Source organism: Thamnophis sirtalis, unplaced genomic scaffold, assembly GCF_051295495.1.
Source record: "Thamnophis sirtalis isolate CommonGarterSnake01/CBP01778 unplaced genomic scaffold, rThaSir2_p1.2 scaffold_2, whole genome shotgun sequence".
Classification (NCBI taxonomy): domain Eukaryota; kingdom Metazoa; phylum Chordata; class Lepidosauria; order Squamata; family Natricidae; genus Thamnophis; species Thamnophis sirtalis.
Window position 1 is genome coordinate 151887174 of NW_028261382.1, and position 19053 is coordinate 151906226.

At 34.1% G+C, this 19053-nt stretch overlaps 1 protein-coding gene across 2 annotated transcripts in view; it reads left to right on the top strand.

Annotated features, from left to right (window-relative positions):
• The window catches only part of SMCHD1 (structural maintenance of chromosomes flexible hinge domain containing 1), a 101665-nt gene that overhangs the window by 35200 nt on the left and 47412 nt on the right, over nt 1-19053 (top strand). For both annotated transcript variants that reach the window (XR_015695663.1, XM_087707213.1), the window contains exons 13-24: nt 1043-1240; nt 2417-2530; nt 4572-4678; nt 5997-6079; nt 6219-6332; nt 7574-7651; nt 7745-7864; nt 9842-9986; nt 14334-14427; nt 14914-14986; nt 17807-17946; nt 18212-18346. Coding sequence is in view for 1 of the 2 variants with exons in the window: in XM_087707213.1 (XP_087563339.1) it covers nt 1043-1240; nt 2417-2530; nt 4572-4678; nt 5997-6079; nt 6219-6332; nt 7574-7651; nt 7745-7864; nt 9842-9986; nt 14334-14427; nt 14914-14986; nt 17807-17946; nt 18212-18346 (1401 nt within the window). In the remaining variant the exon portion in view is untranslated. The remainder of the gene's footprint in view (nt 1-1042; nt 1241-2416; nt 2531-4571; nt 4679-5996; nt 6080-6218; nt 6333-7573; nt 7652-7744; nt 7865-9841; nt 9987-14333; nt 14428-14913; nt 14987-17806; nt 17947-18211; nt 18347-19053) is intronic.

Here is a 19053-nt window from a genome sequence, read left to right on the forward strand (position 1 = left end):
AATTGTTGGTCATTCAGTGTTAGACCAATAATATACAACGCCCGTTCATTGCATTGCTGAAAATCTGCTATCTTCTTGGCATCATCATCGTCAACTTATCTTTATTCTTGCCACAAAACTCAAAAGATGTTTCATTAATGGCATTGTGAAATTTAAAAAGTTGTCTTTATCTAATTTCCTGCCTTTGTGTGAATATCACATCATAAAAAAAATTAAGGCGATAAATTATTATTGGATCACATTAAACCTACTGCTCAAGAATATTGAGTGATGAATGCTCATCCAGCGATGTTTTATAAATATGTATAAAAGAGTTGAATGTAACAAAAAGAGGGTTGTAATGATTTTTGAACCCTGGAATACTAAGTACAGGTCATCCTTGACTCACTACCACAATTGAACCCCAAATTTCTATTTCTACGCAAGACAGTTATTAAGTGAATTTTGCCCCATTTTATGACCTTTCTTGCCACACCTGTTAAGTTAATTGCTGCAGTTAGTGAGTTAGTATCATGGTTGTAAAATAAATCTGACTTCCCATTGACTTTGCTTGTCAGAAGATTGGAAAAAGATGATCATGAGTCCCTGGGACGCTGCAACCATCATAAATATAAGTCAGTTGCCAAGCACCATGTGACCATGGGGGTGCTGCAATAGTCAAGTGTGAAAAACAAACATAAGTCACTTTTTTCAGTGCCGTAACTGAACAGTCGCTAAAGAAATTAGCGTATGTCGAGGTCTACGTGTATGGATACGAGAAAATGTAAATCAAAATTCCTAATCAGACACAATGAACATGTAACTTCCTCTTTAACTTTATTGTCCTGAGCATCTTCAAAAATAGGATTAGAATTAGAATTATAAGTATAGTTTTTAAGATATACTTTGGGAAAGGTATAAATTATTAACCAATTACATTTAAGCTGAATGATGAATAATGAATAATGCCAAGAAGAGTAAGCTTTGTTCAACAATAATCTTTCAATAATTGAAAATATTATACATGTAATATATATTTTTATATATGTACAACTTTCCACAGGAACAGAGAATGAAAATTGATAAAGAATTTGCATTATGGCTCAACAATTGCCACCAAACACATGATAAACAAATCAAATTTACTCAGTTTAAAGAAATGGCTGCACGTACTGATCAGGCTTATAAAGGAAAACAGAAACCTTGGGCTACATATGAGGCAATTGAATGGGATGGAAAAATATATAAAGTTGGGCAGCTGGTAAGTTAATTAGCTTTGAAAAGATTACATATTGTATATTTGATGGGCTGTGTAAATACTACATAATCTAATTAAATTATATTTTCTTTGTTGATTAAATAAATTATATTATTTCTTAAATTGATAACGTTTGCTATATGCGTGGAAATAATATTTGAGGTTTAACTTCCTTTTTCAGCTAGTGGACACTAAGTTTTTTGAGAGCAGGTCATTGGTGCTTTTAAAAAATTGTTGCCATTACAGGATTTATATATTCATAAAATAGCTTTAATAGTGGGTATAAACCGTCTGTTTATTGAAGGCATGATATTGAGGTCACTGCTTATATTTGCCTGGCTTTCTACCATGTTCCCCAGCATGTTTCCCATTAGCTATCCTTTCAAGTGCATATAAGACAACTGAGATGTAGCTATTTCTACTATATTTAGTTTTGAAATTGTCAATGGGGCTTCGAAGACTTCTTTTTAAAAAATTGCTGGAGGTTGGCCCTATATTCAGCAATTTAAGGGTAATATTTTTATTCATTGTATTTGTTTATTAATTTTTTATGCTGAACACCTCCCCTGCAAGGTGACTGTGGTAGGCTTACAAGTTATAAAAAAAGGAAAAAAAATAATTAAACTATTTTTTTAAAACTACATAGATTAAAATATTATTAAAACTGTACTAAAACCAAAACATTTGTTTCCATTTCATTTATTTAACTGAGTTATTTTTATTTAATTTTAGGATTTGTGTGGAGAACAGATCATGTTTTAGTCATATATGTGCAGAAAACTTAAAAAAAATTAAAAATTGTTCACAAAGAAAGAAAATTCTAAGATAATTTTAAATTGATTTTTTTTAGAAACAATCACCTTTCTAACCATCACAAAAGAATAACAGAGGAATTAATTATAACTCCCTATTATTGAAGCTAGATTCTCCCTAGCAAACTCTTGCTTTGTATCAGTGCCCAAGAGGAGACTTTATGAACTGCATTAGAATATAGTTTTGTCAAAAATTATTTCTGAAAAGCTATAATAAACAGAAGTATAATGATGAAACGTTTTATTCATTATTTAAATTTATGACAAATATTAGATATTTTTTTACAAATTATAAGAACATATAATTTATTTTAGGATTAAGTTAAATCTTTATGTAAAAAATAAATAAATGCTGTTTATGTGGTAGGTGAGATCAATTGGAAGAGCTCCAGTACTTCATGGCAGAATTCAAAATTTTTATCTATATGGAAATCATGATGGAGATGACTTTGCTCCTGGTGGAGATGTTCAAATAGCTTTGGTAAGTAAATAGTTTCAAGTTTTAAATTAATCCATTTATATGGTTGATTCAAGCCTGAATAGAAAAAAATGTAACATAAGAACTCTACTGAATTGGGTTATATAATCCATCATTCTATTCCCATGGATTTCCATTTATCCATTTCCAAGCAACTGTATTAAGAAATGAATGTCTCTGTTATGAAGACTTAGCCACCATGAATCAATAGCCTTATTCACCAAACATTGATCTACTCCAATTCTAAAATGCCACAATTTTTTGTAGTGAATTACATTAGAATCAAAATGGAGTTGCATGGTGCAAGTAAAGAATAAGTCAAAATTACGGATAGTATTTGCTTACCAATTGCCTTATTTAATAATTTTTCAAGATTAGTACCGCACTAAAAAAAAAGTACCTTTACAAATGTCCTCATATTTACAATTGTGGCACATCTGTGTGGTCATGTGACTAAAATTCAGGCATTTGACATCCAGCTAGTGTATACAACCATAGCAGCATCTCATAGTCATGTGAGCGCTGGTCATGTAGGGGCCTCAACAGTGATGGGTTCCGAATCCCGTTCCAACCGGTATGGTTGGAACGGGCCTGGCGTCACTCACATGGACGCGCACAGTGCACGCATGCATTGTACCTGCCAGTGACGCCTCTGCAAGCTTCCGCGACACTCCAGCTGCTCCGCAGAGCATCGCGCAGCGGCTGTATGCGCTATGCACGTCCGCAGAAGCGCTGAAGGCTTTAAAGGACAGGTAAGGAGCTCAGGCGGGCGGATGGACACTCCTGAGCACCGGAACGGTACCCAGTGCTCCTGGCAGGCTCCAGTACACTCGTACCGGGGCGTAACGCCTACAACCCACCACTGGGCCTCAACTTATGACAGCAACAACTTATGACCCTAATTCTGGGCTAAGTTACAATCAACATTGAGAACTACCTGTACAGAAGAAAGTGCAGGTAGAAGAATGTAAACAAGGAAAGATTTATTTCAGTAGTATTAGCTAATAATTAATTAGTTATAATAAGATTGGTGCCAGGTCTTGATCCAAAGTCTTTCCAGAAAACAATACATATGAAAAGAAACTTGAAAAAATATAAAGATGAGGGTTTATAAATTAAATGTTCACAAAATAAAAAATTTCTCAAAACTATCTGATCTTTAAGTAGTACAAAGCTATGGTAACAAATAGCTTCTTAAAACGGATTAATTCTTGTGTGAGAAAAACGTCACTTAATAGCAAAATGGTTCTTGGTGTTCACCATCAGAAATATTTTGCTTTTTTATTGCTTATTATTTTAGTCAATTCTTAAAGAGACAATATAAAAATAATAATCATAAACAAGTTGTGAGATAAAATCAGTACTTTAAAATGTCTCTTCAGTTAATATGTACTTTTTAAATCTGCAAATATTTATTAGAAAATACATTAATAAATTGACTTAGAATATAATTTTTACTACAAATCGTTAAAAACCATAATTTTAAAAACTAAGCTTTCTTTGATACTTTGATTCTTAATCAAATTCTTCTTTGATACTTTGATTCTTAATCACAACGGAATGAATACATATACATATACATACATATACATATATATATATATATACACACACACACACACACAATATACATATGTATGTATATATACACACATATATATATATGTATATATACACACATATAAACATACATACAGACATATATGTAAAATAAAGTTATACATACATATATGTGTGTATACATATATGTATACATACATACATATACACATATACATAGGCATATTTTATTTATATATATATATAGATATATAGATATATATAGATATATATAGATATATATAGATAGATATATATACATACACACACACACACACACATATACATACACATACACATACATATACATATATATATACACATATGGATGTATAACTTTATTTTAAATAAATTCAAATTTCTAAGTCTTCCTAAGGAGAAAAATAAACAAATATATGTAGATACGGGTAATTTTATATTTCCGTATAAATATATTAATTTTCAGGAGCCTCAAGCATTATACAATGAAATAAAGTTTATTCCAATAAGCAAACTTGATCGTTCAGTGTCTGAAGCAGAACTGGAAAAATACATTGATGAGGAAATGGCTCGGTAAGTTTGTATAGCTAATAAATTATTTTATCAATTTCGAAATAATAAGTAAACAAAATAAAAGTATTAACCTTTCACCCAATTAAACATTATGTTAAAAATTGATTCATTAATAATTAATTGACTTAAGCTGCATAGTTTGATTATATCTGAAATAATACTTTTGAAGTGAGAACATCTTTTCTCCCATGTAGTACAGTTTTTATTTCTTGAAGCAAGCATATTTTACATGACAATTTCTTGAATTTTGGTAAATTCTTCTTGCTAAGATTACATAATTTGTACAATTGGTAATAGATTAATATTAAGAATTAATTTATGCATATAAAACTAAAGACACTTTGAATCAGTCTCAATTCCTTGTGACTATACAAAGATGTCTATTAGAATTATTTGACAATAAAACATAAGTAACTTACCTGTTGTGGCCCGGCAGGAGCTGTTGGAGCTGCCGCTAGACTCTGACAGTGAGGGGTCTTATGAGTTGGCCTTGGAGGAGGTGGAGGACCCTGGACGGGGTGTCGACTCTGAGCAGGGCGAGGAGAGACTGGTTGGCCACCAGGTGGCGGCAGAGCATTGGATCAAAGGGAATGTTCAGGAAAGCATTTGGGAGTTGTATCAGGATGCATGCAGGAACAGGGCTACTCGGCGTAAAGAACAACGGAGTAACTACAGGAGGTGATTACGAACAGCTGATGCTGATCAAGATCCCCTCCTGCTGATAAAAGAGACTGCTGGTGCCACGCCCTGGTTGCAGAAGTCAACTTTCTCGTTCTTGTTCTCGTGCGCATTCACAAACCGAGAGAAGCCAACTTGGATAAGTGGATTGATAAGAGAAGCCGGTTTGCAGTGTTGTATGAGTTATAGGACTTTCTGCCAGAGCTATTATCTTTGTTTATTTGGGCTTGCAGCCAACAAGAGCTTGGACTTATTAAAACATTCTTTTGTACGTCTGTTTGGCTTTTGTTCCTGAACAGAGAAGGGGGGTCAGAACACTTACCATTGTCTCTTAATAGATTTTTCCCCCAACTTCCTAGTCTTTCTCTAACCCTGAGATTTTCCCGGGGCCTTCTCATCCAATCATTAACTTACTTTAGTTGATTTGAATTAAACTTGCAGCTATATTCTGCAATGGCTAAATAAATTACTATATTGTTATAATATTTTAAAGAAGAAAATTGCCTAAGTAATTAGGTGCATTTTTATTGTTTTGATAATTTAATTCATCAGTGTTTTACTTGATTTGTTTATTTATGTGTGCAATTTATATAGATAACTATTTTGACAAAGTGACTCTTAATACTTCTTTTCTTACTAGATTTCCTGATAGACTGTCAGTAACATGGCCTGACGGAAATGAATTATCATCAGATGACATTAAGTGTGCAGGATTTACAATAGGTTAGTATTAATTTCAGAGATAGCTTATTTCAACCTATTTCTTATAAATACGTGGATTGATTATTATTTCAGATAGTAATTTAAAATCTGATTCAATTTATTTGTTTTTCATGTTGGTTGCTCTGTTTTTTCCCCTTAGGACCTATGCAAATTGAAATAATGAATAAAAAAGGCGAGTCTATCCAAAAACTTCCAGGACCACGTCATGGAGGATTAAATAAATTACTTGTGCAACTTAAGGTTGTTTTGCACTGTAAGCATGCAAGTTGTATTTTTCCTACATTATTTTAATGTATTAATATATACACATATACATATACACACATAGATACATAGATACATAGCTACGTGACTTTGGATCAGTCCCTCACTCACAGGGTTATTATTATGGGGAAAATAGGAGGAGGAAACAGTTTAGCTATGTTTGCTGCCTTGAGTTATTTATAAAAGTAATAAAGGCAGAAATATATGTGTGTGTGTGTGTGTATGTATATGTATGTATGCGTATATATATATATGTGTGTGTCTGTGTGTGTGTGTTTTTAATTTGTGCTGATAAATAAATAAAGGGATTTTATTTATTTATCAGCACAAATTAAAAAAAAACACAAATATAGCAAAGGCAACAGTAAAAATATTGGGTTTCTGTCGTGATGGACTCTTGTGACGAGCCGATAGACAGATGATGGAAGCAGTTAGCTTCCTCCCATAATTGGGGCTTACCAGGGGTTGTAAAAAATCTAATATATATATATATATATATTAGATATACCTGGGCTATATTGCATACTAGGCAGACATCTTAGCCATTAGGCCACAGGCTCTTATCCGTTATCAGCGAAGCCAGGGTGATGGACTCTTGTGACGAGCCAATTGACAGATGATGGAAGCAGTTAGCTTCCTCCCATAATTGGGGCTTACCAGGGGTTGTAAAAATCTAATAGATACCTTTCACCTTGGCTTCGCTGATAACGGATAAGAGCCTGTGGTCTAATGGCTAAGATGTCTGCCTAGTATGCAATATAGCCCAGGTTCAAATCCCAGTAAGGGTATGGCTAGCTGATGAGAGCTAAATAGCTTGAAATAGATCTATACTAGTCTCCCTTTATTTATTTATCAGCACAAATTAAAAAAAAACACAAATATAACAAAGGCAACAGTAAAAAATATTGGGTTTCTGTCGTGATGGACTCTTGTGACGAGCCGATTGACAGATGATGGAAGCAGTTAGCTTCCTCCCATAATTGGGGCTTACCAGGGGTAAGGGCTAATCACCCTGAAAACGTGTTTCCTCAAAAATAAGCCTTAGAGCTTATTTTGGAGGCCTCTCCAAAAATATAAGACCAGGTCTTTTCGGGAAAACACAGTACTTACATACACGTGTGTGTGTGTGTGTGTGTGCGCGTTCATGTATCGCCAAAATTTTTCCAAATGCATTAGAATTAATAACAGATTGATTTATAATATAATAATGTTTCTCTGTTTTTCTGTAAGCTTCTGATAAAAATAAGGAACTCATTTGTCTCATCAGTAAATATGGAGTGAGATGGGCTTACTGGTTCAAAAAAATGGGTAAGGTGTTTTGTTTTGGTGGAGGGTTTTTAGTATATCCTACAGTTGAATAATATTTGATAACTTAAATTTAACATTTCTGATTATACACAGAAAATATTGTTGACCTTGGAATCTACACACTAACTCTACAAGTGGTGTTGAATGACAGTCATGCAGACACTTATGCAGGAATCCGTCTTCCATCTAAAAAATTTAAATTCCGTGTAAGAGGTAAGTTTTTACCAATAAAGGCAAATATCTGTAGCTCAGGAATGGGGGGTGCTTGGTGCTGTTTTGTTGCAGACATTTCATTACCCAAACTAGATAACATCATCAATGCTAGAAAAGAGTGCAGTTTGCTGTCAGTTTATATTCTAGAACATTTTATGAATTATATTCTATAATAAGCTGACAGAAAATTGCACTCCTTACTAGCACTGATATCTAGTTTGGGTAATGAAATGTCTGCAAAAAAGCAAGCAAGGTCAGAGAGCACCAAGGACCCCCCATAGGTAAGTTTAATTGATGTACTCTGTTTTCACATGTACTGTTTATATGTAACATTTCATATTTTAATGCAATGAGATGTACAGTAGGCAAACCTCAACTTACAACCATAACTGAGTCCAGAATTAAGGTGGTAAGTTGAGACAATTGTTAAATGGTTCACTGTCTGACCATGCCTGATTTTACAAAAGTTTTATGCCTGTCATTAAAAGACACCATGGTCGTTAAAAGAAATCCATTATTTGCAATGAGTATGTTTTTTTGCCAGAAACAGTAAGAAAATGCTGGAAACTGGTAAAAAAAAATGCTGAAAATTGCAGCCATGTGACCACAGGACATGGCAAATGGTCACAACTGCAAACCAGTTGTCAAGCCTCCAAAATGCTATCACCTGGCCATGGAGGGCTGTTTCGAAAATGGATTGTAAGTAGCTCTACTGAGATCTATTCACTCGCTAAGCAAGGACTACTTGTAATATATTAAAAGCATTTTTGAAAATGTTACTAAAATATAAATGAGCTAAGTATTTAGGCAGTTCTCCAAAGAATAATTCTTTCAGTCAGTGGAGAAAAAATATATATATTTCATTTTAATTCTCTAAGAAAAGTGGCTTTCCAAAGAAAAAGCAGCATAGAAATATTAGGAATGTATATTAAAAGTATGATTAATACTTGAAAAACTGACCAACTAAATGTTTTTATCATTGATTTGATCTTTTTGGAAATATCCATAATTATGTCGATAGAATTGTCCTTCATTTGAACTATTAATTCTAAAAGTTAAACACAATTTCTCTAAATAAATATATAGTATTATCATATTTTTGTTTATCTCAGTTCATCCCAGGGAGAAAAAAAATGCAATTTAAAGATGTTGAATTGTGAAAGCAACTCCATGTTTTACTCTGATAGTCTATTTCTCAGTCTGTAAAACAAAGAAGAAAATAAAACATTGCTAAATATTCTATCAGTATATACTGTAGAAATCGTCATATATAGCTTGCATTAAACAACTTTAATAATTATGCATTTCATGTACCATGTGTTGTAAACATTTTGGCAATTAAGGTGACATTAAAATACTATAAATCCATAGCACTTTGCCAAAATGTTTAATTTTTTCCCCACAACTCTTGGGTAAAATTCTATTCATCATAATTCATCTTTACACTTATCCCAATATTAACATTAACCCAGGATAAAAATGCTGAGATTAGTAAGATGTGATATTGTAGGTAAGATATCCCCAAATCAATAAAGAACTATCATAACTTGCTGAGCAACGTGGGATCATTTAAATGTGATTAATAACTGGATATCATTAAACTGTGCGTTAATATAGTGAAAGAAAGATTTGACATTGTTGATAGCAGAAGAGTGCTTCAAATTCTGCTCTAATTTTAATTTTACTGAACGTGTCATATTTCAAAATATTTTTTTTTTATTTTTAAAATCACTGTACAGAAGCTTTATATATAAAGGAAACAAAGTGTTTCTACAGATATACGTCACAAATTTTACCTAATAAACTAAAAATAGGCTTTAATTCAGATGACAGGAAAATTCTCCTTCATTTTATATATGACAAAATTAATAACTGAAAGCTGATGAAGATAGCAAAAAGTGAGTAGAGCCATCAACAGTGTGATTGGAAAATTCCAGTCTCCACCAAGATGTTGAATTTTTCTTTTCTTTTCCTCAGAAGGCAAACCTCAGAAGTTTACAATAGGTAATTTGGAGACTCCATTACGGATAGGGCATCCATTCAATATTCCTCTAGATGTCCAGGATGAATTTGGACATACCACTCTACTGACGGAAAATATTATACCAGTCCTTGAAGCAAGGTAATAGTAGTTATTTCATTTTTATAACATAGAGAAAAAAATACTGTATGATTTTAATTTGGTGTGAATGCTGGGCATTCTGTATTTCATAACTATTTCTTTGCTATGTGTTGTCATAAAATTAGAACATTTTCCTTTAGAATCTCTTATATTTCTGCTAATTACAGGGAAATGTATGGAATGGAAATGTTTCTTCTATCATAATTCATTTTTTTAATAAATTGAGAATATATAAAATGATGGATGTGACAACTGTTTTTTTAGGTGTGAATAGTTAATATCATGTGTGACTGTTCTGTAGAGCAAACAGTTAGCTGAGGATTCTTATATCTTTTTTTCTTCAAGCAAATACAGCTCCCTCTTCTTTTTCTCCTACATTCTTGTCTCCCATTTTAAAAACAAAATAAAACCTGAATCAATTACAGATAAATAGCTAGATTTGGGAATATTTTATTCTTGGGTCTATGTATAATAATTTGCACCTTCTGTTAAGTCTCTTTATGAACATTGTTTAAATACTACTATTTATCTCTTCGAATAGCTCTCTGAAGCTCTTTGTTAAGTTCCTGAGCTTTTTGTCTCCCATAGCTTTGGCTTTTCTTGTCTTGGCAATTTCCAGGCTTTGTTCTGATATCTATTTTGCTTTCTTCTCTTTCCTAATTTTGGACAGTCTCTTTTCAAATTCATTCTTAACAACTTCTTTAAATTCATTCCATAATTTGGTTCTCTAACAAACAGATTCAGGATTTGAAAGCAATTTCTGATTTTCTTCTTTAGAATGGTGGGAATAAGTTGAACATCATATTGTGGAACCTAAATGGCTTTCTTCTTCTTTAACTTTACTTGGAGCTTGCACCTGAGCATTTCTTGATCTGTTCCACAGTCTGTACCCGTCCATTTCTTTGGTGCTATAATTGAACTCCTTTCAACAATAACATAGTCAATTTTATTTCTATGTACTCCACCTGGGGATGTCCAAAATAGAAGCATTTTGGTTGTTTGACAATAATGTTATTATGATAAAATCATTGGACTGCAGAAATTGAAAAGAAGGTCTCCTGCTCCATTTTGGTTTCATAAGCCATACAGTCTAACTTTTCCTCTTTTATGTTTCCAACTAGTCACCAATCACAGGACATTTTATTTACAGGTTCCATTGATTTCAAACTGAATTAAATCACAGAAATCACCAACCCCCTCTTCTGCATTGGTGGTTGGAAGATAAACTTGATAATCATATTAATAGCAGTAGACTTATATACCGCTTCATAGGGCTTTCAGCCCTCTCTAAGCGGTTTACAGAGAGTCAGCATATTGCCCCCAACAATCTGGGTCCTCATTTTACCCACCTCGGAAGGATGGAAGGCTGAGTCAACCCTGAGCCGGTGAGATTTGAACCGCTGAACTGCTGATCTAGCAGTAGCCTGCAGTGCTGCATTTAACCACTGCGCCACCTTGGCTCTTGGATTAAGGAGCCTTGGTGGCACAGTGGTTAGAATGTAGTACTTGTGGCTGACTCTGCCCACTGCCAGGAGTTTGATTTTGACAGGCACAAGGTTGTCTCAACCTTCCATCTTTCTGAGGTTGGTAAAATGAGAACCCAGATTGTTAGGAGGAATATACAAACTCTGTAAACTGCTTACAGAGGACTGTAAATCATCGTGGAACTGTATATAACTCCAAGTGCTATTGCTATATTAAAAGATTGCCCTCAAAGTCTAACTACTGTATTTTTCGGAGTATAAGACGCATCTTTTTTCCTCAAAAAAGAGGATATTCAGCATATTCAAGGATTGCAGCATTGAAGCCTTGGAATGGGGCATTTTTGCAAATGGTTTGAAAATAGGGAGAGGGGATTTTTTCTCTTATCCTGTTCTCAGTCTGTGCTGACCTTCAGAAATATCCCCCTCCACATTTTCAAGCCGTTTGCAAAAACACCCCAGGCTCGGAATGGGGCATTTTTGCAAACAGCTTAAAATGGGGAGGGGAAATTTTTCTTCCTCTTACCCTGTTCTGAAGCTCAGCACACTCAGAACAGGATAAGAGGCAAAATCCCCCCCCCTTTTTTTCCTGGCAATCGTTTTTTCCTTGGGATCTCAGCTCAGATGCACATCCCACAAACGCTCTATCCGAAGCCTTTTCTGCGTCTGCAGAGCTCCCAAGGAAAGGATGGTGTGTGGGTTTGTGTGAGAGAGAGATCCCTAACCCCCCTCCCTCCCAAGGCAGCCACATTCCTCCACTAACCTGCTTTCCTGCTCCTTTCTCCACTGCCACATGCAAGGCAAGAAAAGTAGTTTGTGGGACTTCTTCCAACTTCGCGAGATTATTTTTTTTTTAAGTTGAAAGGTATTTTCTGGTATTTTTTTTACCATAGTCACGCAGACTATTTTTTTTTGTCCTTCATAACTATAAAAGCAACACTATTTCTTCTTTGTTTTTCATGACCTAGTTAAAATACAGTGTGCTCTTCTAACTGAAAATTGCTGATGCCTAAAATATCTATTTATAGTCATTTCACTTCATCTTTCACTGTGTTGAGCTTTTCTGTGTTCATGCTTTTCAAATTTTATATTTCTACTGCAATTCTATCTCTGTAACTTCAGAGTCTCTTTTCTTGTATAGCACTAAAACTCCCAAAGGCTTTAATCTAGCCACATCATAAACATCATGAGGAGCTCTTCCTCAGTAGGATGTTGAGTGCCATCTGATCTGAGAGACCCATCATACAGCACTAGATTGTTTATCATTTTGTATTTTCTATCCATGTAGTTTTCTCGCTAAAAAGACAGGAGTAGTTTATCATTGTTTTTTTCCCATGCATTATGAATTGGTCCAAGGTCTTTCCCACTTTTACATGATATGTTTCTCTTGTACCATAAGAATTCTTCCCCAACATTCATTGCTTATAAGGAGTAAATCAGTCTGAACAGATGCATCCCTAGATAGAAATACTTTATGCATATTTAGTTGGCAGCCATTGTAATTATTGCCAGAGCAACAATAAACCAGAAGAGATCAGCATTAATAAGCCTAGTATCATCATAAGAGGTACAGATACACCTTCCCACCAGTGGTGGGTTCCTACCGGTTCGGCCGAACCGATAGTAGCTTGTTGGCCTGAGTCATTGGAACTAACAGCGACCCAGGCCTGCCACACCTTTGAACCGGTTCCCCGGGCACTGCCATTGGTGTCACCATCTTGTTTTTCAGTTCTGTGCATGTGCAGAACAATTTTAATTGCACTGTACATGCCTGCACAGTGTGCATCAAGTGCCGACAGGCACACAAACAAACCGGCCGAAGTGCCTGCCGGAACCCACCCTTGCTTCCCACCTACATTTTAGACACATTGCCATGCAATATTAGCAGTAGTGATTCTCACGGAACAATCTAGCACTAAATGGCTGAGAAAAGTGGTGTGACACCACCTCAGACACATCAGACGTCTCTTTGCTGCATCAGCAGAAGACAGTGGAGATCAAAAGTTCATGAATATATATTGAGGATATGTGAGCTCCAACAAAACAAAGGAGTCATGGAATTACAATAGAATGGTGAAGCCCAAAAAATGTAAAGAACTATGCTTCAGAAGCAGGCTATCTCTACAACATAGATTAACATGTTATGTAGAAGTTTTATTACAGCTTAATATATTTTGCTAGGTATGCTTAAATCCAATGTTTCTTGCAACTTAGTACAAACTCAGTAATCATGCTTTTCAACTGTGTTCAATCATGCATTGGTCATATTTTAGAAATTTAATATTTTTATCTACAAAATATTCCTGTTCTAATAAGAATAAGCTACACAGAATCACTTTTGCAAGTTCAGTGTCCTAATAAATCAAATAAATAAAGAATAAGTATAATTAAGTGACATCCCATTTCTAATGTATCATTGCCATCTTGTGGTCTATTCAGACATCATATTGTCATATGGGATTTTTCCTCTTTTATCAAGTTGCAGCTCAATAATTCAACGCTGTTCATATTTTGAGTGTTTAAAATTTAATATGTTTTTATAGTATCTTCTTTTAAAATAAAGCTTTTATTTGTTTATTTCTTGTGGTATTGGTCTTTTTCTCCAAAGAATGGACGAGTTAAAACTTCCAGCTACTACAAGGCCAGAAGGCTTCTTTCTCACTTTTATCTTTCAATGCCTATAAGGTAATGCAAATTGTGAGAACTTATCTCTCACATATGCTATCTAATAGACTCTATCAGATAGAATATGATTGGTCTCTAAGAGGAATTAGAGAGAGAAAATCCTTAGTAAAACATAACCATTTATCTCATAAATGATAACTAAAATTGATCTCTTCCATTGATTTTAAGTTTTATTTTGTAGTGATCTAACATTACAGTATGAAATAAAAAGAAGACCAAATTGCGCCATTGCAGGCATAATTGCTAAAGGCCTTGTAAATAATTGCCAAGGCAAGGTAAGCTAATCTTTTTCAATATAAAATGTTTTTTTAATTATCTAATTAATGGATAGTTTTAAAATACAATTTGCAGCTATCACAACAAACCTGTTATTCTGTTAATTTAAAGATGTTTGTTCAGTTAAACTGATTTTGATAAGTTATGAATCTGAAGTAGCAGCGTACCTTTCAAGTGATGGAATAATCTGAATATAATTTGAAGCAAAGTTTGGAAGGAGCTAAAAAAATCTCTTCAATAGTTGGCGGTATTCAATAACATGCACTGCTAGTAAAGATGCAAACATATACTTTGACAATTTTTTTGTATTTTTACATAATTGCTTTTTAAGAATATTCACTATAAGTACTAAATAGTCAAACACAGTTGTACTATTATGGTTAGTTGCATAATCAGCTAAATATTTATACTGGATTTCATCTTTCCTGAAGATCTGCGATTCACAAATGTTGTTTTATTACTATTATATCTTATCATTTTAACAGAACTTTAATCTAAAGATCACTCTTCCTGGTCTAAAGGAAGAGTCCCAAGTTTTGAAAATTAAACTTTTCCCAGGTAAGTAAAATATTTGAAATACATGAAAGCATATGTTGAAAATGACAGTAATGTAATCATTTACTAAGAGATGTACATTTTGTAGTCATATTAGAATCCAGTTTTGGTATAGAATAGATCAATTTTTGTGGTATTCTTTTCCCGGTTGATTAACATGAACATAGTACAAAAAGCTGTACAGAATTTCAGGTGAATGAGATGAATATGAAAAAATGAAGAAATCTGATTTGTCATATTTCAGGGGGAAATTATTGTAAGGGTTTTAGAAGAGAGCCAGTTTGGTGTGGTGGTTAAGGTATCAGGCAGAAACCAGCAGATGAGTTCTAATCCTTCCATAGGCACAAAGCCAGCTTAATGATTTTGGAGCCAGTCACACTTTTTCATCTCAAAGAAGCAGATAAAAAAAAATCCCTAAATTTTGTCAACTAAACCTCAGGGATTTGTCCAGGCAGCAGCTAGGAGTCGGCATTTATTAGCCCTCACACACAAACACACACACACACACACACACACACACACCGCCCAAACACACACACACATACTTATTTTGGACCTAGGCCTTCAAATAACTTAGGCCTTTTTTACTTTTTGAAAAACAATGTATTTGACAATGCCTGGACAATGAGAAGCCTTCAGGATTACTATGGGAGAAAGAACTATAAAATGTTGAACCACATAGAACTTTGAAATGCTTAAACGCCATATAAGCATTTTTTCACAAAGAAACAGGTAACATTCACGAAAAGGGAAGCTTTCTTTATTTTCAAATGGTCCCTAAAATTTTCCAGTTATTTTAATATGACCATTTGAAATGAACCAATACATGATAATGAACATTCAGCATTCTCTTTCACAATGGAATGTAACAAATTTTTTTTTTAAAAAAATGTACCTTCATTGAAGCTGACTCCTGATGACTACATGGACATATCCAAACCATAAGTGCTTTCCCACTGCTGCCATCTTTTTTTTTCATGTGTGTCCGTGCGTGCGTGCGTGTGTGAGTTAACCTTTTAGCACAGTTTACAGCCTAGGTATTTTCATGTAGTCTCCTCTAAAGCACTATGTATGGATGTTCTCAATTGTCCCATTCAGTTCAGAATGTACAGTAGTAGAACAGTCTCTGCAATTCCCAGTTTTAGAAGCAGGGCTGAACTTGTACATTGAAAGGTTGGAGATCTCACCTCTCCAGTCCCAGAAGACCCATGGTTTTTGTAGACCCCGGATTCACCTTCTTGCTTTGGAATAACCAGTTTGTAATTATTGTTGCCACAAGCTGAGAAGATGTGTTTACCTGGTGCCCTTCTTCTTAACTCTGGTATGAGATAAAACAAACTCACAGCCATAGTCTTACTTGTCAGTATGAAAGAAAAAGGATTTTTTTATGTGTTTCCTCATGGCTTTGAAGTATGTGGCAAGGGTAAACAATCATCTCCCTGATTTCCTTTGGCAAAATAGAGTAACACAAAATATAATTTAAACATTAACTTTACTAAAATATATAAAAGTGAATCTCTTTTTAACTTTAGCTTATCATATATAAAAATCATTAATGGAGAAATAAATAGAGAGGATTGGCTGCATTGGTTTACATATTGTATTGTTTATGGCATGGATATAATTTAAAATATTGACATTTTCTTTTCTTTTTTTAAACAGAACTTTTTTATTTTTCTTTAAAAAAAAACACAAATATGTCATCATTTGTCAATCATTAAGACATTGAAGTACAATTTTTTTTTGTTGTGTGTGCCCCTCCCTCCCTCCACCCCGACTTCCCAGAACCCGTACACGGTATGGATTTTTAACTAACACAGTCTAAAATCTATTGAGAAAAAAGAAATAAAGAAATTAATGACATTCTAGATTGACCTTAGCTTCTTCTTACTGAACTGACTTTTAACAGTTTAAATCATTTCTGATCTTAAGCATAGGCTAACTGGAATTTCTTAGTCCCGTATTTATTTTGTATATAGTCAATCCATTTATTCCAGTCTCGTTTATATATCTCATTTGAATGATCTTTGAGATATGCCGATATTTTAGCCATCTCGGCTAAGTTTGTTACTTTCAATGTCCATTCTTGGATTGTAGGCAAGTCTTCCTTCTTCCAATATTGCGCCACCAACAGTCTTGCTGCAGTTATCAGGTGCAGAATCAAATTGGTCTCTACCACTGTAAAGTCAGTACATATACCTAGTAAAAATAACTGAGGAATAAACTTTATCCTTCTTTTAAAAACATTTTGCATAACCCACCATATTTTTATCCAAAATGCCTTAACCTTTTGGCAGGTCCACCATATATGATAATATGTAGCATCGAGAGAACCACACCTCCAACATTTAGGCTGTACATTCGGATACATAGAAGCCAACTTTTTAGGATCTAAATGCCATCTATAGAACATCTTGTAAAAATTTTCTCTCAGATTTTGAGCTTGTGTAAATTTCACATTTCTTACCCAGATTCTTTCCCATGTATCCAACATTATTGGTTCCTCAATATTTTGAGCCCATTTTATCATACAATCTTTAACTAATTCTGTTTCCGAATCCATCTGTATTAATACATTATATATCCTCTTTATATGCATTAAGCTTTGATCTCTTATTTGTTTAAACAGATTATCCTCAACTTGGATAAAACCAATTTTTTGATCTATTTAAAATATTGACATTTTCAAAGCTGTTAGTTTGTATGGACATCTTATTTTTTATTATTTATCTATAAAATTGTTTGGCCGCCCATCTTACTTCAAGGTAATTCTTTTAATGCTTGTAGCAATAAATTAAATGCCAGTTTCTGACCTCTTAACAGGCCTTCCTCAGCAGCTAAATGTGAAACTAGATTCTGATGTCTTGAAAATTGAGAATGGAACAGCTTTCTCTTTTCCTGTTGAAGTATTGGATGTAGTAGGCAACATAACAGCTCAACCAAAACTACTTGTTCAGTGCAAGGTAGGCAGTGTCTCTCAAATATAATTGCTTATATTGCTGAAAATAACATTATTTTCTGTGATTGAAATATTCTGTGATTTAAACTCTAGAACTTAGATGTTGACATTTTGGCTAGAGTTTTGTGTTAAGAATACATAGCATATGCATTCACTGGGAATGTCATCATATTTGTAGTCTGTCTTAAAATTTAGTTCTAAGACATTTATGCCATCTTATGACTTGAATGGGCCATAACTTTAATCGAAATTATTCTTGATTATATTAGTTTTTAGGAGTTCCAGGCCTTCCTGTATATTGTGTGGATTACAGCAGTCCTGATAAAAATACATTAACTGGACCAGTTCTTCACATTCAAAATTTAAAGAAAGTGCAAATACTTGAAGCAATAATTGAAATACCAGTAAGTTAAAGACATTCCCCCTCTTCTCTCCAGAACTCCATAACCAGTGGTGGGACTCAAATAATTTAACAACTGCTTCTCTGCCCTAATGATAGCTGTGCCTTGGTGATCATGTGACTGGGTGGGCTTGGCCAACTCAAAGTGACTCACGTCAATGGGCGCTTTGCCTTAGCTGTTACAATGTAATAAGGGTTAACTGGAGAGGCAGTTTTTATAAGCAGGACAATAAAGATTAGGCTAGAAACAACAGCAGAATGTTTCCTTCCTGCCTTATTTGCAGGATTAGCCCTGTAAAGTGGAAAAAAACAAAATGAGATTTCTTCCAACAACTGGTTCTCCGAACTGCTTAGAAAGTTAACAACAGGTTCTCCCGAAAGGTGCAAACTGGCTGAATTCCACCACTGGCTATAACCCTTGTATATGCTTTTCTCTGCCTACTATCAATGCTTTTGGCCTAATGGGGGTGGTTTTTTTAAGCTTACAAAGCATATAATAGTCTTTGATATTGATATAACTTTTAATTTCTTTTAAGATTATAGGTGAGTTTCAGGCATGAAAATCATAGGAGACAAATATATGTAATTTCTTAGACTCCTGCCTAGCGGATTAAAAAACAAGTTGTGTTAACATCTGCAGCAACTGAAAGAAAAATCCTTGAACCTAGAACTTGGTTAATTTTGTACAAGCATATCTTTACAAGTTTCATG